Source organism: Leptidea sinapis, chromosome Z (genome assembly GCF_905404315.1).
Source record: "Leptidea sinapis chromosome Z, ilLepSina1.1, whole genome shotgun sequence".
Classification (NCBI taxonomy): domain Eukaryota; kingdom Metazoa; phylum Arthropoda; class Insecta; order Lepidoptera; family Pieridae; genus Leptidea; species Leptidea sinapis.
Genome location: NC_066312.1, coordinates 6,746,690 through 6,773,430, shown reverse-complemented (window position 1 = coordinate 6,773,430; position 26,741 = coordinate 6,746,690). Strand labels below are relative to the sequence as shown.

Here is a 26,741-nt window from a genome sequence, read left to right as displayed (position 1 = left end):
GATTTTGTACGTCCGAACCATCGGTCGCGGTCTGGTTGCGGGCCATATTTGATGGAATATTGCATTGTCCATCCCTCAAAATTATTATAATTGCCTCCGGATCCTTCGATGGTCAAACCGTACCAAATCCGACCATATGTTTAGACTATAAGGCGACCCTTAAGCCTAAACGCATGTTTCCGGCACTGTTCTATATTTATCACGTTCCGAGCAATTTGTTCCGTTGCTGTTGCAAAGCTAAGTTATTAATTATTAATATAGAGTCAATCATAATAAACATGTTTCAGCTCTTCTTTTTAACTCACCCGCTTTTGAACGAATCTGAGTATTTAAATAACATTATAACACATAATAAATTGCCCACAAACAAAAGTAAGACATTGATTTTAAAATATTCCTTAGAAATATATTTTCGTGTTTATTAGGAAGGTCAGTATGGATATATTAAAAAAAAATGTGTCTTAAGGTATCGAAAATATTATTATAACGTAAATATAGTTATTTTACACTGTTCTATATGAATGAAAATAAATTTTCGATTGCTCTAGTATTTACCGTAATTCAAATCTTTATATATATATATATATAATAAAAATGGTATTTGTTTGAGGGAGCCTCAAGCCTAAACCACTGATCGTATCGACATGATACCACCACAATTCGATGCAAATTTTATCCTAGATAGTTTATGGCTACTTATTTTTCGAATTACAACGTTCCTCCTTTTAAAATTCGCCCAGCAAAGCGGGCGGGAACGGCTAGTTAACCGTATAAATGTATCAAATAAATGTAATACGAAAAGTAAGAAAGGATATAAGCCTGGCATAAGTTTTATTCAATAACTAGCTGACCCGGCAAAGGTTGTTTTGCCATATAAACTGTAATTGTATTGATCTTGTGCTTGCTAGTTGATAAGAGATGGCGCTAGTTGTATTCATTAGTAACAATCACACTTCTTTTATATTTTTTTATAATTCACGCTTTAGTTTTATAAATTATAGTCTATATGTTATTCTGGTGTGTTAGCTATATTATTGTAAAGTTTCATCAAAATCTATTCAGTAGATTTTGCGTTAAAGAAGTTCAAACATACATCCAGACATAAAAACTTTCACATTTATAATATTAGTAGGATAATCATTTCTAACGTCGCTTATAAGTTGTAAATGTCGCAGTTAACTCAAGGTACTAACGCAAAGAAGTGGTATCACGTAAAACCGGAGACAATTTGGTAATAAGGGGACAGGCTGTGCCAGGTTCAAGCCTACTTATAACAAAGTTTAATTTATTTGACGATTCCACGGTTTGCCGGTATTTCTTTATGTAATGTTAATTTTGTTTTATTATGCCGTCGTGCCGGTAGCGTGGGCATTGCATTGTTATAATTGAATGTCAACATGTATTCCGTTTAGTCCTTATTCAAAGAGTATTTTTTTTTTTACTTTAAGGAACAAGGCCCCTAATAATGACCCCCAATCATTACACTATTTTTTTTTCTTATAAAAATATTTATTCAAATAAAACAAATCTTTTTTTGTTAACAAAACTTTATTTACAACAATATGATTACATTAAATTAAAACTATAAATACGGCCAAGTGTACCAAGAATACTGCAGCATTTCCGCGTTGGCTGGATAGACTGTTCCGTTGACCGAAATAGCTGCCAGGGCTTGGGTTTCCAGTAGTTCTATTGAGCCGCTTAGATAGTACTTTGTACATTCTCCACGCCTCAGGACCCCACGGGCCAGATGTCTTGACACCAAACATGTAAGACTCACTAAGACCGACACATTTTCGACGTTTGCTGTCCTCGGCAGAAAATTTTATTCTCTCTTTTTCTATATGTTACTCGATTACTCCACCATACATACCTATTATTCTTTTTAATGAAAATTCTATATTCATGTTTGAGTTTTAACGATTTTATTGTGCGTCAAGATATTAATTGTTGCCTTTTTAAATATTATATGTAGTGGTTACTCTTAAGAAGAACATATAATAATATATTTTTAAAGGCTGGCAACGCATTTCTTGACCCCTGGTTTTCAGATGTTCATGGGCAGTTGCCTCACCACGAATCACGTGAACCTCCTGTCTGTTTGTTCCCTCTTATTAAACATATATCTTCTTTTGTATGAATACCGATAAGTTCTGTCAGTCTACGTGCGTGGTGTGCCATCGGGTAAAATGCGTCTTTCACAAAGAATTGGTACCCGCTGATAGCTGGACTAAACTTCCGTCTTAGTTTTTAACGTGAAAACCAAGTTATCCAATTAAACTCATGTTTTTCCTTTACGCGTGGCAACCTCAGGAGTTGTTGACTCATCGAACGCTCGAACAAGTAATAATTCAAGATTCTAATTCAGAACATTTTAAACAATTATGATTTTACACAAAATAACGCCAATTCAAAAAAAAAATATTGTTTTTAATATGGTTTCAGTATCAGACCTACTGGTCACTTTTTAGGGTTATGTAGCCAAATACGCAAAAACGGCAAAAAACGGAACCCTTATGGATTAGTCATGTCTGTCTGTCTGTCCGTCCGTCCGTATGTCACAGCCTCTTTTTTCCAAAACTATAAGAGCTATACTGTTGAAACATAGTAAGTAGATGTATTCTGGGAACCACATTAACATTTTCACACAAAAATGGGAAAAAAAATTGCGGCTTCCCATACTTAGAACTGAAACTCAATTTGTTTTTTTATTCAAACCCATTCACCCACTCAGACGAGTTATCTATGGATAGGTCTTCAATTTTCTTTTTCTTAACTGAATAGTTTGCGCGAGAAAATGTGCCCCCCCCCCCCCCCCCCCTGTAACTTCGAAAATAGGAGAATGATAAAAACGATGCCACCTTCCACCGAAAATTGGTTTGAACGAGATCAAATAGTTTTTTTTAATACGTCACAAATCGTAAGCCGCAATTTACCTTTCATTGAATCAACTCAAATTATAAAATATAAACATTTAATTTCATAATTTATTTGCTGCATCGGAAACCTTCATGGGCGAGTCCGATTCGCACTTGGCCGCTTTTTTTTACTACACATCATTAGCCGATTGGTTAGCGATCCTACCTACTAAGGTAGAGGTCCCGGGTTCGAATCCCAGTAGGTGCAAGCATTTAAATGATGAATATGGAAGTTTGTTTCCGAGACATGGATGTTTATACGTATTTTTGTATGTTTAAGTAAGTATAAAGTATTAAATATATCATTGTCTTGCAACACATAACACAGGCTATATGCCTAATTTGGGGTAGTATAATTTGTGTAAGTAGTGGGTCAATATTATATTATTAAATATAATTATACTATATAATAAATTCAGTATGGTTCACACAATACACATCAGTAAAAAGTAGAGTTAAATTTTACCTACAAAATAATAAACAATTAGAATACTTGAATAGCTTGAAATATTTTAAAATTTATAAAAAATCGATTGATTGAATGTTATCTAATAAAATTTGTGTATACATACATCAGTGAAATGAAAGGCAATCAGCAATTCGTTTTAGTACTATGGTCGTATCGGCATTGATTTTGTACACAATAGCTTTCGCCAAACATAACTGTTATTAGCATTACAAAGCAAAAATTATATTTATTAATTTATTTTTAAAAGAAGTGTCTGGATTTGTCTCTTTTAATTTAAAAAATAGTTATATATTTGCTATAAGAATAACACTTATTATCTTTATACCTCTTAAAAACGAATGCTGGGAGTGTTTCTTGTGCCGCTCCTTCTCTCTCAAAGCGACATTTGTTTTCGAAGCGGTAGTAGTATCTATAGTATATGGTAATGACATGTAAAAGAATTCTAAAGAAATCAATTTTGTGAAAAGTTATAAGCCTTTTCTGCCTTTTTTACATCCTTATATCAAATCGTAATTTTATTTTGACATTCCGTATTCGAACCTCATCACAAACACTTTTTGTTTCCGAGTCATATGTGTGTATGTATGTATTGATGTATATTTAAATATTTAAATTGTATTAAATATATCGATGCCTATACTACCCTAGTAGTAGTAGAAGAAACGTATACCCATAGTAGAGGCTTTGCCTAATTTGGGGCCAGAAAACTATTTGTGTGAAGGTGTCTTCACTCACAATATATTGCACCACAGAAATGAAAACATTTCCGCTCCAAAAAAACTTTTTTTGTGTTTTAAATGAATATATTACGAAGTTTTTCTTATTAGAATTTTTTGCCAACTAATTATAAGAGTTGCGTTTATTATTAAAGTTTTACCTAAAAAAGAATAATTATTATCATTAACCAAATAGAATTTAATAAATTGAATTAAACATATTTCATCCAGTATTAAAGATTTCTCGGATCATTTTCATCATATCAAAAAACCTTCGGCTTGCGGTTATTAAAATGTCAAATGCCCAAATTTCTGTCAGACATTAGATGCGAGACGACAAAGTTATATAAGTACATAGAGCAGTCATTGGTAAATAATTCATACAAACATGTGACGAGTGATTCAAGGTCAACCGTGACGCGTAAGCCCATTTAGTTTTCTCCTACACAATATCGCCGTGGCGCGAAGAAGTTTTAACTTGAAAGAAATTGCAACTCCAATCCTTATACTTATACTCAACACTACCAAGCAACAAGCGAAATAATAGAAATTTTAACAAACTAAAAATACCCCATACAAGTATATCATAAGTGTCATCGAGCCCTCCCCACATGGCAATATAAATTTATAATCACATCCCAAACGAAATTAAAAATAAAGAGAAGCCTTTTCTATTTAAAAGAAATATCTTAAAAATTTCTTAGTTTCAAAATGCTTCTACGATTTACCCGAATATTTTAATTACACTAAGTGTGAGAATTAATTATAATATAGAAATAAATAGTTATACTAAAAATAATAGTGGCATTGTCTGTATTTTATATATGTAAAAGAATTTTATGTAAAACATTGCTGTGCCCTTGCGCCCTGCAATTCAAGTCACATATTGTCTACCCATTGAATGTCACCACCCTTTTGTAAAAATGTGACTTGCAATAAAATATTTGGATTTAATTTGATTTGTACTAAACATGAGGATAACAGAGCTTTTTCGCTAAATGAAAAGTTGAATATTCGTACTTAACCACATACATTATATTTCATATCGTTGGTGTTTCAATAATAAATCAGATTGTGTCATTTGTCAAACAATATGTATTAAGAGCGTCCTTGGATTTATCTTCGAGATATATTGGTTGAGTTACTTACTTACATTTTTGTAAATGTTATGTACAGCTTTGTTACAATAGTCAAAATTGTAGATATGTATGTCGATCACAATATACAAGTATACTTAATACTTAGACAATGCATGTAATCATATTACGAGTGAAATAATTATTAAAAAAACACAAAATACAAGTCAAAAACTTAAACTTATTTTACTGTTTTACAACGATCGTCGTATAGGCTTCCATCTAGGCATCTTGGCAGCTTAAAGAACTCTTAAGTGACTTTTGTTCAGACCTTGAACAAGTTTTCAGTTCAATATTTCATAATACCTGATTAGTGTCGCATAAAAGATACTATGATTTTTATAAATAGTAAAAGTAAAGTTTTATTACAAAAATGTGTATGATTTTAATTTTGGACAACGGAACGGACTTTTACAAAATCCTTTTGGCATGAGCTAGCTGTTCGTCAAATTTCGTTTTATAAAACTTTTTTTTTATCGGCCTAAGCATAGTGAAAAGAAAGCAAATTCCTTGCCTAAGCCGTTGTTTTTTTATGAATGGACCCCGCCTGTGACTTCATTTCATCATGAAGATATTTCTGTTTAATTAAGTTTTTTCGTGGGTGGTAAATCTAGATGAATTTTTTAGTACCTTTGAAAGAAAAACATTAAAATTGATCTATTGTAAGTCGGAGTGACACCGTACCATCATATTGTTATCACAATGTATACATTTAAATGTTACAATGTATAAATAAATAAATGTTAAAATAAAAATGTGTTATAATAAGTATCATTATATATATTATATATATATAATTTGGAGCTACTTTTTTATACTACGTTATTTGAAATTAAATCATGAAATATCAAGAGAAAAATGAATATAAGAACTTAGTAGATAAAAGACCTTCATTTCTACATAGCTGGACTTATTAAAATGCATTACTTTAACGTAACACACCCATATAAACTATAGAATTCAAGCGAGTTAATGTTAAAAGTTAACAGTACTTGTGGAAATATGACGATAAGTACATCACGTAGGCTAACACCGTCCAGAATGTTAACAACCTTAAAGGTGTCGCTGAAAATCTTTATTTTTTTACAAAGCCTCCATGTTGTCTCGCGTTTTTCTAACATTTTACCGTAAATTTATGCTTAACATATTTGTGTGTATTACGTGATCGCATTGCTTCAAAGATACACGATATTTCACAACAATGATTTTTTTTTACTGATTGCTTGAAATGGTAGATAGAAATAGATCTAGTGAGAATTATTTAATGTAAAAAAAAGGTGTAAATATTGTTACAATACCAAATCAAGTACCTAATCGATTAGGGTTTTATGTCTAATAATTGAAGTAACAATTTAGTTTTCATTGTTTCTGAATGAATGTATGAAAGTGATTACTTTACGTCGAAATATCTCATCGTCTTGTTCTCGTGAGTTTGAATAAATATTATTGTTACACAAGATTATGACGACTTTTTTTAAATTTCAGAATCCTGTGGAGCTGATGACTTCCGCTGTAACAATGGGGAATGTATAAGTCAATCTCGCAAATGTAACGGTGTCGATGATTGTCAAACTGGTGAAGACGAATACGATTGTAGTAAGTATTAGTCCTTTAAGTTCAACTTATGAAGAGTAAGAAGATATCTTTCTCTCTTTCTTTGTTGTAGTTTATTCCTTTTTATGAACGCCTTGAATGTAACGCAATTTTTTATTTTTATTTGTATACTTTGGTATGCTATCCATCGCTAAATATAAAAATATATAAACAAGAAATATAAGTACTAGTAGCTTATGACGCCTTTTTATTTTGTATATATTTAGAATATCTTAATGTTAATAATTAAAAAGTAAGAACTTAGTAAAGTGTAACTAATTGGTTTATAAAGGGCGGTCCTCTATTTATTCAAATCAAACGTTTTAGATTCAATGCGTGGTCAATTATAAAATATTCTTTATAAGAAACATTCATTAGCATAACTGCTTTATTTACTTTCTGCAGATTTTTGATGTAGGAAAATATTTAATTTCTTATATTCAAGGGAAGTATTTGTACGATTGTTTAAAGTTTGTGGAGATTATCTACAGCTACTATATAAAACTAATTACGTTATGGATATTCTAAAGCTGAATCTAAAGCTGATAAATACTCATAATATAATTTTTTGGCAGCAGTAGGTATAGGTGCAATATAGGCATATCTCGTTGAATAGGTTCTAAGTAAAACATTCCAAGTTAATATTCCCGACCGTTATGCAGCAAAAACTCTTTAAAAATTTACAGATTGCAGCCCAGATGAATTCAGATGTGAAAGTAATGGAATCTGCATCCCGAGCCGACAACGCTGTGACGGCGAAGCAAACTGCAATGATGGTTCCGATGAACTGGACTGTGGTACGCATTAATTAATATTTTATAACAATTTACAAATCTACGCAAAAAAGTAAAGGAGAAATTTAATTATGAATGTTTTGCATGCTCTCTCATTGGGATGGTAAGTTTATCGCTTATTAGAATGGTCCGGGCATCATGTTTGTAAAAATAAAGGGATGTTCCTTTGCAATGATGGTAAATGTATTTCTGTTCTGTTACGCTGTGATGGATTTAGAGACTGCAAAGATGGAAGTGATGAAATTAATTGCCGTAAGTATTAAGTTAAGCGTTGAGTGAAATAAGCTATCTCATGAAATCGATAAACTTTAATACTCTGATTAATTTTAAAAGAATGCCGCTCTAATCAATGGCAATGTGATAATGGTAGCTGCATAAAGCGCAAACAAAGGTGTGATGGTCGCGTCGACTGTCCTGTCGATAGATCAGACGAGAGGCACTGCGTTGGTAAGATATCCATGTAGCTAAAGTAGAATATGCATGAACACTATTCACTTCAATATTTGTTGTAGTAGAGACAACCCGGTTAATTTTGCTATGAGACCAAACTCTACAATATTATGGTGACTATAATCAACTCACACTAAGATTGGGATAATGTTTATCAGTTTGTTGTATTTTTTGTAGTTGTCAGTTTTGTCTTAGCACATTTCAGTATGAATCATGATATTTATGAGTATGTATTTGCAGCAAGTGGGTACTATAGATGCAGAGGTGGTAAATTAATACATGAGAGTGAAAGATGTAATCGTCGATACGATTGCGACCACGGGGATTATTCCGATGAACAGAATTGTCGTAAGTTTTCGATTTTTATAATATGGTTCTCTTGTCCAGTGTCTAATACTTTTGTTCTTCGATTCTCACTTGTTTCGTTTTTCTCCTTCGTCTTCACATTATTAGAAAGTCATATGCTGTTTCGTAACATTTCCTCTTTCATCAACATTGTACTTCAAACTTCATTTCTCGATTTTCTTTCAACATCTCGTTTTGTTTAAATTTTAGTAACATTTGTGGCTTATTTTTTGTTCCTTCTCATATTTGTACCGGAGCTTTCCACTTTTATACTTTTCTTCGTCGAAACATGCTTGCGATTCATTCTTCTATGATTCTAATCACATTCAAGCATTTTGAGTTCTTTTTTTCTGTTTTTTCAACAGTATTATTTTTGTTTGGTTTACTTTTATATTGTATTTTCTTTGTTGAAAAATTGTGGGATGTCATTTATTAAGTGATCTATGTATTTTCTCTCTCTGAATCAATAACGTAGAAGATTTTTGAGAATGTAGCACTTTTTTACCGGTGTTTAGCATGTGGTGATGGAGACTTCAAATGTGACAATGGCTACTGCATTCCCAGATCTAAGCACTGCGACAGAACGCATGACTGTCAGGATGGCTCTGATGAACGGCATTGCACTTACGGTTTGATTTTTGATCAAAATAATATTAAAAAAAATCCTTCTAAACAGATCAATTAAATTTTTAGTAGCTCTGATGATGACTTTAGTATTACTGAGAGCTCTTTTGTACAAGAATGATTAAAACAGTTTATATAAGCATGATTTCTATATTTGCTTTATATTATTTACTATCAAAATATTTTACTAATTCCACAAATATTTGTACAGTCAAGTGTAGAAATATATATATATCTTTTTTTATGAATTTATAGACGAGAATATAAATAAATATCTATAGTTATATTTATAAGAATATTTATTGGAGACGTACTATTTATACACCTGACCGTATATGTTGAGTTTGCATTACAAATTCCAATTGCTTGAAAATGTTTGATTTATTTCTATTTTGACTGAAGCGTTTTATTATTATTTGGTTGTGGTATACGTATTGTTATTATCAATTATGACAGGCTCCGTTTGCATGGCTTTTGAGTATATGTGCTCAAGTGGACAATGTGTATCTGCTGAATCCCGATGCAATCAAACTGTAGAATGTGGTGATGGTTCCGACGAAACAAATTGCCCCTGTAAACGTGACCAATTCCAATGTCGAGATGGAACTTGTATTAATATTGCTCATCGCTGTAATGGCGAAAAAGACTGTCGCCATGGTGAAGATGAATTTAATTGTGGTAAGTTGATGACGTAATCGGTCTTAGGTGTTTATAGCATTGAACGTTACAATGATTCAGGAATCGTTAGTTAAACGTAATTCAGCGACAGGTTTTTTATGGATCACAGTATTTTTAGCACGTGCATGGTTACTGGTTTGTTATTTATCTCGCACGTATATTATAACTAAAACCAATTATGCTAGCGATGATAATGTAAGTATTGAGTAATTACTGCAGTACCCTATATATTAAGTACATTACATACAAGAATATCTTAGAATATTACGAAGTCACTATTTTGTTCTGACTGCTGATCTGTTGACTCGTTAAATTTTTCAATAAATTTTTGCAAGCTGATACACAAAGAGTGTTAAATTCTGCCAAACCTTGAACGCAAAACTGTATTGAGTGTTTGTTCAAGATCTACTATATATGCTGTAGAGGCTAATTATATTCGAAAATTTACAGAAGTACAGCGTTGTGGTGAAGGTCAGATCGCTTGTAATATCGGATCTTCCTTGGCTTGTGCAAACCGATGTGATCAGATCACACAATGTGATGGAGGAGAAGATGAAGAAGATTGCGATGGTACGTTTTAACAATTATATCGCGTGTGCATTTATTTTTTGCAATTCCTTTAAGAATGAACCTAATATTTCCAAATTGCAATTACACCTTGTCTTTTTAACCAAAAAATATTGTGTTTTATGAATACGACTTATGATATGAAAATCATGTTATACTTCTTTAGGCGCTTTATGAAAAAAATATGAGAGTGAAATTTTAAGATGCGCGTGTATCACTGTAACGTAAAAGTAAAGTTTTCTGACGTTTGCGTCATTCGTTAATTTTTTTTTTGGTTTCTTCGTCCATTATAAGGACAAGCCCAAAGGGTTCAAGCCCATACAGCCGTATTCATTATTTAATAATTAATAATCAAAGCCATCTTAGCAATATTTTTACAAAATTGTTCTTTCTAAAAACGTAGAACAGCGCGGGGAATAAATCATTTAAATGATTTTTGCTTCGCTAGGCCAAAGAAGTATAACTTCTTGCGTGCATACATAAGCACACACACTTTTCTTTTTAGACTGTCATTTCTGTGATGGAAAATGCTTGGAAGATGAGAAGATTTGTGACATAAACATTGATTGTAGTGATGCATCTGATGAAGCCAACTGCAATTATTGCGACGGAGAAAATGATTTCAGGTAACTTTCGTAGTAATCTAAACAAATTTTGACACCAACAATGTGAATATCGTTTTTTTTCTTATTTACTCGAGCTGTACAAATCCTGCTCCATTGTCGCTCACTCTTGGTAGAGTGGTCGTGGCCAGGGTTGTCCTTTCTAGTGACTGCTGTTAAGGCGATGGTTTCAACAAATATGTTTTCATTAATGTTATTGGTTGGCGCGATCGTCAATAAATTTAAATGCGAAATAATTTTTAGCTTGCGAGCTATTATGCGAATTTTTTGTAGAATGTTACGTTATCTTTTAAGTTTTACTGCTTTGTGAGTGTTGTGTAGGAAGTTTTTCTTTTTACTACGTAATTTATATTGTTCATAGATGTAAGAATGGTGAATGTATAAATATCGCCCTACATTGCAATGGTGTCCAAGAATGTTCCGACGGCAGTGACGAGACGGAATGTAATAACACTGCGATTTCAGCGCCCAGTAAGTTGATTTTTAATTTTACATACGACAAGCGCCTGTGACTTTGCTGACTAACGGCCGTTCCCAATATTCTATCTACAGATAGAGATAAATTACTACCTTCTACTGTTAGTAATTAGCTGTAAATAATCTGAAGCTGTCCCAATATACACGATAAGTCATTCTTATCGCCTTATATTGGGACGCGTGAATTGCAATTTCCAAACAAACTTCTATCGCTGGTAAGCTATACGTCGTCCCATTGACAGACCGCGTGTACCGATAAGGTGAGTTACCGTCGATAAGTTTATTGGGTAAGAAAAGTCAACGATAATTACGATTTTTATCTCAAGTAAGAGTTAGTCTGAAAATTGGGAACGGCCGACAGAAATTGATCACGCGTATCTGAGAATTATGGTCTTACTATAAAAGAGCGGGTTATTTTTTCTCTATTTCTTATAATGTGAAATATTGTAGGATTCTAAATATTTTCACTTATTTTCGATTAAATTTCCATAAATTTTATAAAAATATTTAAAAAATTCTTTTGGGCGGTTCTGTGATCATACTATCTCTTTAATCTGGTATTTGGATACAAAATGGCTGAAAACTATATACCACTCCACTATATATGATGTGTTTTGATAAAATCAGTTTTAAAGCAATTTTATTAAGTCACAATATTTTTGCAATCCTAATAAATTTCTCAATGTAGCCCGTGTAGTTCCGTATAATATGGTCTAGTGAGTCCTGTTTGAGATATTAATCGGCTCAGAAAGACAGAAAAAAAATTATGTAATTTATTTTCGTTTATATTCTTGTATATATATTTATACAAGCTGACCCGACAGACGTTGTTCTGTAGATATTAAAAAAATACTGTTTTATAGGAAATTGCCAATAATATTTCAAAAAATCAAGAATTATTTCGTAAAAAATGTTAATATATGTTGTTATAATGAAATTGTTTCACAGCTGAACTGTCAAACCGTGCGTCACTAAATTCTCTCATAGAAAATATGTCCATACAAAACAAATATTGAAATTAAAAATAATTATGGGTCCCGAATCGAAATAAAAACTATCCTATCTCTCAAGTTGGACCAAACTGCACTCCATGAAGTAATCCCCATTAAAATCCGTTCATTACTTTAGGAGTCCATCGCGGACAAACAACGTGTCACGGAATTTATATATAATAAGATTGTGCCTTTAGTATATAGCTCATATTTTGATATTAAAAATAGACACTTCCATTTATTTTATATGTATGTGCAAACCAGACAAGCTTGTATACATGTTAAATCAAGTTATTCTGCTTTATCGTAAACAACTTAGCTCCCTGATTGTTCCATAGTTTAGTGAAACGTCAAAGGAAGCTCTTTCAAGCGTGCCCTTTGGTTGAGCACTATCTATAGTTAGTATCCGTTGATGTACATATTGTTAAATTAATTAAAGTGCATTTATTAAGTTTGGGGTAAAGATATTTAACTTAAAACAATGCTTATTTTCTAATATTTAAAAATCTCGTGTCGCGGTGTTTGCTACCAAACTCCTCCGAAACGGCTAAACCGATTTATATGAAGTTTAGTGTGCATATCTGATAGGTGACCCCTAAATACTTTTTTTATTTTTGCGACATTTTTTTATTTTTATTTTATTATGATTAAGCATTGAAAAATACACACAACTTCAAATTTTCACTCTTCTACGATGAATCCTTGTTTTTTAATCATCATTTTTATTTTATTCTGTTCAGCGTTGCAAGATGGCAATCGAATACAATGATTATTGTACTACGAAAAATTTTACGTACGATATATTTCGTGGGTCTGAGAATCGGTCTTCATCTATTTTCTTACGCCAAATTTTTTTTTTAGATATTTAATTGGCAATATAACGATTTTTAAGTCTGAGAATAGGTCATAATCTATTTATTTTATACCCCAAAAATATTTTTTTTTATATATAAAATATTTTGAATTATATGGCAATACAACTAGCTGGCTAGTATTCATAGTATAATATTATGTTTTACTCAAGTAAATGAGACTATATTTTTTTTGCTTTTAACAGCGGGCTGCACTGAAAATCAGTTCAGGTGTCAAAGTGGCGATTGTATTAACGTTGATTTCAAATGTGACGGTAACCGGGACTGCAACGACAATTCAGACGAAGAAAACTGCAGTAAGTGTTAAGCTTTTTTAATACGGTGTATATAAACTGAAATTAATAGAGAGGCACACACTTAATTTTATTCTCACTCAAACAAAGGCAGCAGACAGCACACCGCTTGCGCTCACAACTTAACACACACGCTTAAAATTTGTGATTTTCACTCAGCACGTTAGCTTATGTTGTGACAGTTATAACCTTTACACCTTTACCAGTGGGAGGCTCCTTTGTACAGGATGCCGGCTAGATTATGGGTACCACAACGGCGCCTATTTCTGCCGTGAAGCAGTATTGAGTAAGCATTACTGTGTTTTGGTCTGAAGGGCGCCGTAGCTAGGGAAATTTCTGGACAAATGAGACTTAACATCTTGTCTCAAGGTGACGAGCGCAATTGTAGTGCCGCTAAGAATTTTTAGGTTTTTCGAGAATTAAAAGCGGCACTGCATTGTAATGGGCAGGGCTTATCAATTACCACCAGCTAAACGTCCTGCTCGTCTCGTCCCTTATTATCATAAAAAAAACCTTATTTCAATAACACAAAGTATAGTTTAAAATTAACGAGATCTTAATGAGAGTAATGTTCAGCATGGTACATGGTGAGGCCATCCCGATCTTCAACAATGACGACCGCCTGCCACGAATCTCAATTCACGTGTTACAACGGAAAGTGTATTCCTCACGTGAGACGATGCGACAATATCTATGATTGTATGGATTTCTCTGATGAGCAAAACTGTTATAACTCTGGTATACGCGTCTTAATAACCTCTTGTTATGCATCGTTCCTTGCCTTACGGACCAGTAGACGCTTTACTAGTTGTAATTTTGTAATTTACTCTTGCATGTCTGTTGAAGGTTCTTTTCCTTTTCAAAGTTATACTTCTTTTGGCGCGTTAGGGAAAAATTGGCCGTATTTCCAGAAAAACGTTCCAAAACACAATCATGTCGAAATGAGTTAAGAACATAAAACGGGTCACCTGATTATAATTATGACCTGACAAAAAATGGCACTAATATTTATTAAACTTTAAAAACGAATCCCTTAAAATGTGATGTTTGTGGCTTGGAACGTTTTTCAGGAACTATCCAAAACGTCCAATTTTCAGAGAGAATTATTACGATGAGCGCAAATTCGACACCCTGACGTTAGCTGTTCAACTAGACCATTTGTATCATACTTCAGCCTCTTGTGACTCATTTGTCTACGGAACCAATGCACAATAATTAAATAAATTTCAATATATAAGATAAGAGATTTTCATTGGTTGTATTTAATGCCTTCTTTATTACAATATTGTTTGTCCTACAAAAGAAAAATAGCACGAGGAATAATTTTTTTAAGTATTTTTGTTTTATTACGCCAAAGAAGAATAGCATCTTGATTCTTGCGTGCGTACATAAGTACACACACACGTTTTTTTTTAATGCTTTAGCATGTTATATTTGCTCGATATGTTTATTCTTAGAATACATTAGTTACATTATAGAAATAATGAATTATATATGTATATTAATTTTCGAATTAGATATTAGATTACCTCACGAAATAGTTTGAGTGAGACTAATATTTAACAATGTGTTTTAGGTTGCTCGAGTGACCAGTGGAAATGCTTTTCCGGGCAATGCATTAGTTCATATCAACACTGTGATAATGTATTCAATTGTGACGATGGCTCTGATGAATACGATTGCCCCGCGCCCTACTCACCACCGCCGCAACCAACTACCCAACTTCCAACATTTACTACTACACTACGAACTGTATCTTTAGGTAAGTTAAAATATGCATTTTGTAAATTTTCGAAGCGAAAACTGATTAAGAGCGTTTGTCAGCTTCGGGATGAAAAAATTGTAAAGGTTTCACTGTAATCTACAGCATCCATTAGTCAGAAAAGAGACCTGTGTCACGGTGTACGTAATTGAACTAGTCCGAAACGGCTCGACCGATTTTCGTGAATCTTAGCGTGCATATCGACTAGGGTAGAGAATCGGACAACATCTATTATGCATCGCCCTAAATGTTAAGATCCACCCCTAAATATTTTTCTATTTTTTTGGACAAAATTTTTTGCTTTTATTTTTTTATGATGTAGCATACAACCCTAAATTTTCAACTCTCTACGATCAACACCTATTTATATAATATTCTATTCCATCCACAGATCCGCAAATGGGGTTGTAAGATGGCAATCGAATACAATAATTTTAGTATATAATTTTAATATATCGTATTTGGTCTGAGAATCGGTTGCATCCCTAAATTTTTTTTTATTACTTTATATTGCAATACAACGTTTACTAAGTCAGCAAGTTAAATTAAAATATTAATATTATAAAACGGTTTATCTTCTTGTGTACATATAAAAGACCGACACTTCTTTGGCGTTAATAATATTTTTAAATGATTGAACAAATACATAACTCTGTTAAAATATATACTCTTATGCGTATTTTAAAATGTTTTATTTGTTTGAGTAATAATTAATATATATTATATAATAGTAATAATTATAAACATTAAAATGTATTAAAATTAATAATTAATCAATCACATGCTATGTATAAACAGAGTATACCTGTTGAAAATACATAATAGTTCACACTAAATAAAAGTCAAATTTATCGTCTAAAAGCCGTTCCCAATATTCTATCTACAGATAGAGATAATTTTCTACCTTCTACTGTCAGTAATTATCTGTCAGTAATCTAAAGCTGTCCCAATATACCCGATAAGTCATTATTATCGCCTTATATTGGGGCGCGTGAATTGCAATTTACATACAAACTTCTATCGCTGGTAAGCTATACGTCCTATTGACAGACGGCATGCAGGAATACGGTGAGTTACCGTCGATAAGTTTATTGGAACAGAAAAGTCAACGATAGTTACGATTTTTATCTCAAGTAAGAGATAGACTGAATATTGGGAACGGCCGTAAATGTATGTATTTGATTCAGCTATACATCCCAAACGCTATATGTAATTTAAATGTAACTAACATAAAAGTTGTTTTAGAATGCACGAATTACGAATGGAAATGCTATTCTGGGCAATGCATATATTCGTCTCAACGTTGCGATAGTGAAGTTAATTGTGATGACGGTTCTGATGAATTAGACTGCCCTCCATTACCATACACTCCTGGACCCACGCAGGAACCAATACTTACCACTACGTTAAGACCTGTGCTTTCCGGTGAGTATCACTTTGAAATCATAGAATAATAATGAACTTTACTAATGTAAGACCCGGACGAGTAAAAAAGAAGGACTCCGCACCGTGATATTAGCAAGTGAAGCACCGTGTGCAGTTACGGGGGATACTAGTTACACAATTTTTTCTCTCTTAAATAATCACATATGGCCACAAATACTTATAAAGTATCGTTTTTACACTTTTTCACAACGGACGCTGGCATTTTAAAAATATTTTATTGAGACGCAAACTGATCTGTCACAGACGATGACAATTCTCATAATGCCCGCCTATTGGTCTGTAGCAGTGTAAGTGTGTGTGGGGCTATGTATTTACACGTTAATCGGCTTGTTTTGGTGCTACACTGTTATGTAAGGTGACACGGAGTCCTTATTTTTTACTAGTCCGTGATGTAATGAGATTTTCCTGACACAATTTTATTCAAAATAAATCCCCTATTATTTAGAAATATCAAATTTGATTCATTGTACCTTATTTAACAGAAACATGTCCACGAAATGAATGGCGTTGTGAAAATGGACCATGCATACCATTGAATCTACGTTGCAATGGCAGAAGGGACTGCCCTTATGATAATAGTGATGAGCTTGATTGCTCTCTTGGCAGTGAGTATCAATTATCAATATACGATCAATTTTTTTTTAATTTCAAAAACTGATGACTATTTTTATTTATATCGACTTTACTCACGATTCTTCCTCAAAATTGATTCCCTTAAAATTCTTATTGATGTCACTTCTAACGCTACCATCGCTTCAAAAACAAAATGGCACTCTGAGAGAGAAGAAGCTGCGAAACAAACTCTCCCAGCATTCGTTTTTGCGCTCTTTTTAATAAAATATACAATATTGTACTGTCATTGCTACTGCTATAAAATAAAGATAATCTAGTCCCAGGCCGAACACTCAGATATTCAGCTCTGGAGTAGTAGGGCTTACGACAGAGCCATTTTATTAAACAAAAAAACATTAAAATTTATTTATAAAAAATGCCTGAACAGTGACTGTATCTTCCGAAAAATCTACGGTCTCCCGCGGTCTCGTCCCGTCTAGCACTGCAAATATTTGCTCATAATTAGTGATCGTGTATTAAACCGATATAAATAAATATAGTTAGTAATGTTCAATTAAAGTTTTAATACTTTTAACTGTTGACTTTTGTTTACCAACAAATACATGTTAATATTGTTGAGGTATGCGTTTTGCCCTTGAACGGACTCTAATTGTGAAGGCTGGATGATTTTGTCATAAAGACCTATTGTTGTTAAATTTAAAACTAAATCCTTTAACTTAAATACTTTAATTGTTTTAAAATATTCGCGTTTTCTGTACCTACCTTTGAACTGTAATAATTTTTAGTGACGAAGATGATTCTCATTATTCTCTCAGGGTTCGAATCCCGGTAGGTGCAAGCATTTATATGATGACTATGGATGTTTGTTTCCGAGTCATGGATGCTTAAATGTATTTATGTGTGTTTAAGTAAGTATATTGTATTAAATATATCGTTGTCTTGCAACCCATAACACAGGCTATATATGCTTAATTTGGGGAAAGATAATTTGTGTAAAAAGTGTGTCAATATTATTATTATTCTCTTTCTTATTTCATCCTAATGTCTACATTTATATATGTAATATATTTATAAAAAAAAAAAAAACAATATTACAAATATAAATATAAAACATAGAGTCTCGCCGGCGTTGGTTCACGACAATTCCGCCGGTGGTTAGGGCGACAGACTGAGGAACTTCCGCACGATGCGTGCCGTTCCCAAAAAAGCAGCTTATTATTATAATTATTAAAACATAACTATTCCGAAGTGGTGGTGATTGGTAAGATAACTTTGACAGTCTATATGTCATATATTTTTACGTACAAAATAAATATTTTTTGAGTTACCCTTTACAATAATTGGACGTAGTTCCTGAAAAGTGTTCCAAGCCACACACATCACATTTTAAGGAATTCGTGATTAAAGTTTAATAAATATTAGTGCATTCCATACATGTGGGTTGGGCTACTAGTCACGACGTCATTTAAAGAGTGACAGTATGGCTGCCATTTTTTGTCAGTCCGTTAAATGAATCAAGTGACCAGTTTTGTATTATAACTCAATTTCGACATGATTGTGGTTTGGAAAGTTTTTCTGGAATTACGTCCAATTAAGAGAAAAATACAGAGCCTTGTCTTGAGCCATCTTCTCGCTTTTAGGAGACAGCAAATATTTAACAAACGGGGTCCTAAATTGAATTGTTTTTCCAGGGAGTGCTGCTTTGGAACTCGAAGTACGTCCAAAAGAGCAAACAGTTCGATACGGTAAGGCTTATACATATATTTAAGTGTTCTTGTTTTCTTCATAATAATAATGAACTAAGAAAAAACTATTAAAAATCCAAAAACAATAACAGAGCAAAATTACTTTATTACTGAATAATGAGTTGTTACAGAGTGTAAAATATCCAAAAATTATTACATTAAAGTTATACCTAAAGACAAGTAAGTAGTCTATCATAACCTGGTACGTTATGTTTGCCTTGTTTGATCTTTTTTTTTTGATAATGACGTGACGAGCAGGACATTTAGCTGATGGTAGTTGATACGCCCTGCCCATTACAATGTAGTGCCGCTCAGGATTCTTGAAAGACGCAAAAATTCTGAACTACAACCCTCGTCACCTTGAGATATATGTAACTTCACTAGCAACGATGCCCTTCAGACCCAAACACAATAATGTTTACACATTAGTGCATCACAAAATCATCAGTAATAGGCGCCGTTGTGGTACCCATAATCTAGCCGGCATCCTGGGCAAAGGAGCTTCCCACTCCCTTTATCTTATTTATTGATAAATTAAATTATTGATTTAGGGTAAGTGTAACAAAACTCGTCTTAAATGTGTGAAGTTTTAATGTTGCGTTCCTTATAGTGCTTTTTGAGATTAAACAACAAATTATCTTATCTAAGCAATTATGTTGTACAAATTTGTCTGCATCTCCATATCTACAAATGTTTATGTACAGGCAAAATACCTTTTTTATAAGCTTATATTTTTATGCAAAGTGAGGAGATCTGAAGGAATTGTGGTCACTTTCGCGACTTGGTGTGAATAGGTATTTTACGAGGTTTCAAGTATTCTTTAACTGGAGGCTCATAATTTTATAACAGGTTTTATATTCTTTGAAACTGCTCTCGGAACTTGCCTAAATAATATTTAAACAAAAAAAAAGCAAACAACAGCAGACTGTATAAGTTACCTAGTATTTTTTGCTCAACATAACATATAAACCTTAAGCATTTGCCTTCAATCTCAGTCAGTTAAGTCAAGTTAGAATAAATCATTTTTGTCACTGTCAGAATATTGAGTCCGTTGAAGATTACTTTATTAACTTGGAGAAAAGCTTAAAGGTAAATGTTATCTCTGAGTGAAGCCAATACATATTTATACATTATTGTGCTTATTATAAGATGTGTTTTATGTGGCTGTTAAAATGTAAAGTATTACTAAATCAAAAAAATATGAAAATTAATTTAATTATTAGTTCTTTTTTTATCCTCACAATGGTGGCAGCCTCTGTGGAACTATAGGTATACAATTGTGAAATGAAATAGTTTTATGAGTGATTACTATTTGTGGTCGATAAGGTATTAATTATTATGTTTCTTTCATGGTGGCGGTACAGACCAAGTCGGTGAGTCCGGGTGACTTTAATATTGGATGCATAAAAGGGTTTCAAATTCATAATAGAATAATAATGGGTTTAATATTAATAAAGAATAATGTCGACTTTCAATGCATCGTTTGGCCTTGTTTCATATTTATTTATAACGCAATTACGTATTTAAGATTTGAAGCCAATTCTTTTCCGGTTCAGTTTATTCGGTTCTTAGTTTACAATATTCAAATGCCGATATGTGGCGTGTTTACCCTGCTAATTACTATTTAGTGCAATTTCTAGATTGTATCAAATGACACATTCCATAGAGTCTATTTAAGCGGAAGACACTTTTATTTTGTCTTAACTTTCGCAGCTTACACTGAATTACACAATGGCTCGTTATATTAACTCAAAAGTCTCATTTCTTTTGAGACTTTTAACTATTTTCGTATTTCGATTGAGTCTTGATATTGTGATATCAGTCTTATGCTCGTCAGATTTAAGATAACATTGTTGAACATTTCATTCAACATTGAAATAAAGCAATTAACAAGACCATTTTTGTGTTTGCTGTTCCAGTTCTTCCTTAAAATAAACAGAATAACTTCTGGAGTCAACTAAAATAAAGTGTAAACAGTCACAAATATATAGACTCTATTATGTGGATCCAACTGTTACTAATATTACAAAATATAATTGCGTTATAAATTAATAATAATTCATATTTTCAATTTACAACTATATGATATAGCATTAATTGTGCATGCGTGGGTTTTTTAATTTATTTTTCCTAAATACATCTTGGTTTTGAATGTTGTTTCTTAAGTCTAAATCATTTCGGGTTCATTACAATACTTTAATCTAGCTAAATTTTGAACTTAACCTAACTTTTTATTATAATATATATTTTTTTTTAATTTGATTTATGAATTAGCCTGGCTATACTTTAATGATTATTTAAATGTGTTGTCGAAACTAATTTCTTATCTCAGAGATGAATTGTAAGTTCTGATATTTGTAAATATCAGTAAATACAATCGCAATGACGTCAGACATCCATTATTAAATACATGTAATTATAGATTTAAATTTATGCACAAGATAAACTAAGGTATTCTTATTTAGCTCTCAAATCAGGCAATAAGTGTTATTTTTGCGCGATCCGTGCTGTACATCAGTTTTAAATTTCCAGAACTTGTCTGGACTGTCTGTCTGTATGTATATGTAAATAACGTTGTAATTCGGTTGAAATATGAATTCCTGTGATTTTTACGCGTAAAATAAGCATTTAATAGAAGTTTTTTGAATAAAGGGTTATATTTATCATTTAGAATTATTATTAAAATTAATTATTATTTATTTTTATTTTATTTTTTGATCAACAGACCATATTATACTTTAGTATACTTATTTATATTATTAATTTTTATCATTTACAAATTATTAAAGAAGACAAAAAAACTTCACTTATATCTTATTCTTATATTTTAAAAAAGCAAAACGGATGTTTTCAGTTTTTTAATACAATATATCTATTTATATCTCTTTACAAAATATCTCACAGTTATATGGACGTGATTCCAGAAAAACATTCCAAACCACAATCATGTCGAAATTGAGTTAAGAACAAAAAACGAACTGACAAAAACTGGCAACCCTACTGTCACTCTTTAAATGACATCATGGCTAAGTACCCCAACCCACATGTATGGACTTCACTAATATTGATTAAACTTTAAACACGAATTCCTTAAAATGTGATGTTTGTGGCTTGGAACAGTTTTCAGTAATTACATCCATATAGTAGATACATAATATGTGTAACCTGTTCAATCTTTTGTATTTTGGTGGAGAAGAAGGTAGACCTGTATTTCCAGTATTTAATTACTTTACAGACTAACTTGAAAGAATAGGGTAACGATTGATTTGTGCCTATTCTAACAATTTTGACGTCATCTAAGTTGAATTAACGCCATAATAATGATTTTAATAATAATACTACTATTATTTTATTAATCATTGTCGACATTCGCTAGTTTTATAATTACATTAATGAAATTTACATTGCCTGCCATATCAACGTCATTTCAATCCTGGGGTTGTGATTAAAATGTGACTAGAACTCATTGCCATATTTATTATAGGTGGTGATGTGGTATTTACCTGCCGTGATAAAGGACTTCTTAGGGCAGCTGTGCGCTGGGTGAGAGAAGGTGGTCGGCGTATAAAAGCGGGCTCAACTGACAGAAAGGGACGTCTTGAAATGATAAACGTTACTGTAAGTGCCTCAAATTTATTTATTTGTGGTGTATGTGGATGATGCAGTTAATGTACTCAATAACTTTTGTTTTTTTATTAATTTACATTTACTTTTTTAACTTACTCGTGTAAGGCATTGGCTATTGGACGTTTGAGTATGTTTGTTGCATCATTTTACATATTATATTATTGTAAATGAAATGATTTGTAAAACGATGAATATGTAAATCTTGATTTTAAAGAGTGGCAATGAGTTTCTTGCTACTTCATCTCAGTAGCTCAAGCCTTTATTATGTAGCGGTAGATACATTAAGAAAAAAATTTTTTTTTGGAAATGCATAAGTGTCATTTCCGTGAACTTCCATGATTTTGATTTGATTTGATTATGGCTCACGTTGGCTATTGCCCGTTTAAAAACCCTCTGCACATAGAAACTGGAGAAATAGTATAAAATGGCATAATACTTTCTGTTACCGTTACAAGTTGTTAGCAAAAGAACTATTTCTATTTGGAAGCCCAATTGTCGCATAATTAGAGGTTGTGAGTTTCTTCAACGGTCGAGCTCTTAACATCCTCCATCTTCAAATGAGTTTCATATGTACCCCCTTATTCATAATTGTCCGCTAACTTTAAACAGCCGCTAAGGAGTGTTTTTTCTCATTCTGACTTAGGTCAATAGAAGAAGACAGAGTGAGAATTAGCAGTGCTTTGATCTTGGTCTTTTTCAATGGTCTTTTTGATTTAGTCGTATCAATTAAATGAGCGACCAAAATACATCGCAATCTACTATTATGTTTTGAGTTGCTGCTCTTAGCAGTCTTTAATAACATTGATTACTCATATTCTTTCGTTGTGAGTTTTGTTTGATTTCTTAAGAAACAGGAGATCAAACGAATCACCTGATGTTAGTGATCACCGCCGCCCACATTCTCTTGCAACACTAGAAGAATCACAGGAGCGAGGAGGTATACGCGCTTATGTTGACGTACCCGTGTCGTGATGAAACACCGCACATGGAAGCTCAATCCATAACTTGGTTGTACGTGGAAGAAAGTTCATTGATAATCACACTGTAAGGGATGGAACACATTCATCATGGTGGGGATGATATCCTAATTTGCAGCGTATCGTGCGAAGGTGGAATTCGGCGGCACGAATCAGGTGAAACAGCTCTTCGGTATACTCCCCGTGATAAATGAGGTAGAAGACACAATGAGGCGATGTCTCGTTCGAGCTGAAATTGCTTTGTTTTAAGAAGCAAGGGTGTAATAAGTTAATTTTAAATTACCTTTAGAGATACTTTAATAAAAATCATTACAGCAGGCCTGTTTGTTTCCTGGATAGAAAATATGAGTAAGACGGTTTTAATCTGTTATTACATTGTTTGTGAAACCTTTTTTTATTGTTGCAGTCAGTGGATGAGGGAGTATATATCTGCCAAGCACCCCTTTATCTTGGACAACCAGGAGCGGAGCTGAAAGTATACCTAAAAGTAGAAAAACCAGGTAAATCACTTTAAATATTTTGTACACTACCACACCTATCTAGCAAGTACATTTGTACATATATAAAAACACTATTAAGTGAATTTGGTAATTTTTGGTTTCTGATCAAAATAGAATGGCTCATATTCTGATTAAAATACTCTAGCGTTTACGTAGTAATAGCTGTAGCTCAGAATTCAAAACGGAACGTTGATATTTAAGACACAAAATTGCCTTCAGCTCAAACTCAAATCCTAAATGTGCTCTGTTTTCATTTGGTACCTACTCACCAATAAGACAATTGGGTCACGTTCTTCATGTATCCCTGAGTGAATGAAAGGGGAAAGAACAGACAAGTTCTACGAATGAAGTAAGCCCTCATCCATCCACCTGTGATAAAAGCTGTCAGTTCAGCTCTTAGGCCTAAACATGCAACAAAATTCAGTTTGTTTTCTACTTGCAATAATTAGAAAAGAAAATGTATTAGTTTTAAAATGGTTTTCAATAATAACTATATAGACCATACCGAAGGCTCATATAGCCCAGTGGTTAGTAACCCTGACCACTGAGCTAGACGTCCCGGGTTCGAATCCCAGTACGTGCAAACATTTATATGGTTTTTTTTTTCGATTTTGGATGGTTTATATGTTTTTATGTATGTATATTGTATTAAATATATCGTTGTCTTGTTACCCATAGTACAACCTATGCCTAGTTTGGGGCAAGATAATTTGTATATTTGCCAATATTATTATTATAAATTTATGCATGCGTTTTTTTACAGTGTACATTCCCAGCTATGAATCATGTGCAGCACATGAAGCTACTTGTGGTAATGGACAATGTATTCCAAAGACCGCTCTGTGCAATGGAATCAATGAATGTTCCGACGGATCTGATGAAGACGCTTGCCGTAAGTTTTTTTTAATGTACCATCGACAGAATTGATTAAATTCCCACTTTGCTGATAATTCTTTTAAAATCATAAAAACAGTTAGGTTTTCTTCGCTATCGTGCATGTTGCACTTAGTACGTTTTGAATGAAGGAATGTCAGTGTCTAATAAAATGATAACAGTTACTTAGGAAATGTATATTCAAGCCAATTTGGACTTGTTTGTTATGACTGTAGAAAAATGCCCTTAAGTTGTGTCATAATTCAATTATGTCGAAAGTACAATTAAATATAAAAAATTAAAAATTCACTTCTTAAGCTCCGTACTCACTAGCGGGCAGATCGCGCGGCAGTGATTTTTGCACGGACTGCACTGCAGAAATGAAAGCACGTTTAGCAACCGGCGACACCGTTGGCTGCGGTGTCCAACAGAACGTGATTATCTTTTGCTTGTGCATATTGTAGCACCCTCAGAAGACAACTGCACTTTACCCGCTTCGTCTTACGTCGCATTCGCTTGTGCAATGGGGACCGCACCGCGAACGTGACCGTTGCGAACTGGCTGCCGAGTGTGTTGGTGCTCTTATTTTGAACATGGCTTTACGATAAGAGCAATTAAGGGTTTCAGCACGATTTTCTTTCCGATTCTTTTCAATTTAAGCAGGCTTACGAAAGTAATAAAGAAAATAACCCATAAGTACTTATTAGCCATTAACAATCATGGCAATCAAGAACATAACCCAATTATGCACAACCACGATACTCGGTTGATGTCCACTGGTAAGTTCGAGGTTCCTAGAATCAATAACTACTACGGAGATAGGACTTTGAAAAAACGCCTACCTTATCTATTAAACAGCTTGCCTGAGGACATCCGACTAGAAACCAGTAAAAGAAAATTTAAAACTAAACTTAAGAAATATTTATGGTCAACACTGCCTTAAAATTAAAATTAGATTTTTTTATTAAATTTTTTATCAATATTTGTTAATTACACTTGTATAAAATCAATGTTCTAATAAGCATTAATGTATAACAAGAGACTTGATCCTGCAGACAAACTGTCCAAACAGTTTTGCGGGACTATGTTAGATTTTAAGATTCTTTCTGTAAATGATTAATAGTATAAATAAATAATAAATAAATATGTCTAAATAACCAACATTGACTTTGAAATAAATATATTTAAATTCAAATTAGATGGAATAAAGTGAAAAACACTCTATTAATATTCCGATTAATTTTTCAGAAATAAATGGAAAATGTGAACCAAACCAGTTTGAATGTAACAATCATAAATGCATACTGAAAACGTGGCGTTGTGACTCTTTTGATGACTGCGGAGATAACAGTGACGAGATGTCCTGTGGTAGCAGGGAACCAGGACAAAGCTGCTCATCAACTGAATTTTCTTGTGCAAATAACAACCAGTGCATTCCGAAGAGTTTCCATTGCGACGGACACGAAGATTGCCTCGACATATCTGACGAAATTGGTTGTGGTATGCTCTGAACTTTATATAATAATGATTCACATCGATACCTCAGTTCTAAAGAGTAACTATTCAGAAAGAAGTTCTTAAGCAAAATTAAATTCTGTCCAAGTAAACTTATCGAAGGTAACTCACCTTATCCGTACACGCTGTCTGTCAATGGGACGACGTATATCTTACCAGCGATAGACGTTTGTATG

At 32.9% G+C, this 26,741-nt stretch overlaps 1 protein-coding gene across 14 annotated transcripts in view; it reads left to right on the top strand.

Moving 5' to 3' along the window:
* Positions 1-26,741, top strand: part of LOC126978278 (basement membrane-specific heparan sulfate proteoglycan core protein) — a 225,620-nt gene that overhangs the window by 138,101 nt on the left and 60,778 nt on the right. For 10 of the 14 annotated variants that reach the window (XM_050827015.1, XM_050827018.1, XM_050827017.1 and 7 more), the window contains 17 exons: positions 6,725-6,835; positions 7,519-7,629; positions 8,317-8,424; positions 8,937-9,050; positions 9,502-9,723; positions 10,174-10,293; positions 10,796-10,916; positions 11,275-11,384; positions 13,440-13,550; positions 15,124-15,309; positions 16,555-16,734; positions 17,238-17,360; positions 19,020-19,073; positions 22,558-22,691; positions 24,084-24,177; positions 24,941-25,069; positions 26,299-26,550. In XM_050827015.1, the coding sequence (XP_050682972.1) occupies positions 6,725-6,835; positions 7,519-7,629; positions 8,317-8,424; positions 8,937-9,050; positions 9,502-9,723; positions 10,174-10,293; positions 10,796-10,916; positions 11,275-11,384; positions 13,440-13,550; positions 15,124-15,309; positions 16,555-16,734; positions 17,238-17,360; positions 19,020-19,073; positions 22,558-22,691; positions 24,084-24,177; positions 24,941-25,069; positions 26,299-26,550 (2,280 nt within the window). The remainder of the gene's footprint in view (positions 1-6,724; positions 6,836-7,518; positions 7,630-8,316; positions 8,425-8,936; positions 9,051-9,501; positions 9,724-10,173; positions 10,294-10,795; positions 10,917-11,274; positions 11,385-13,439; positions 13,551-15,123; positions 15,310-16,554; positions 16,735-17,237; positions 17,361-19,019; positions 19,074-22,557; positions 22,692-24,083; positions 24,178-24,940; positions 25,070-26,298; positions 26,551-26,741) is intronic. The other 4 variants (XM_050827019.1, XM_050827020.1, XM_050827023.1 and 1 more) reach the window with 4 other exon arrangements.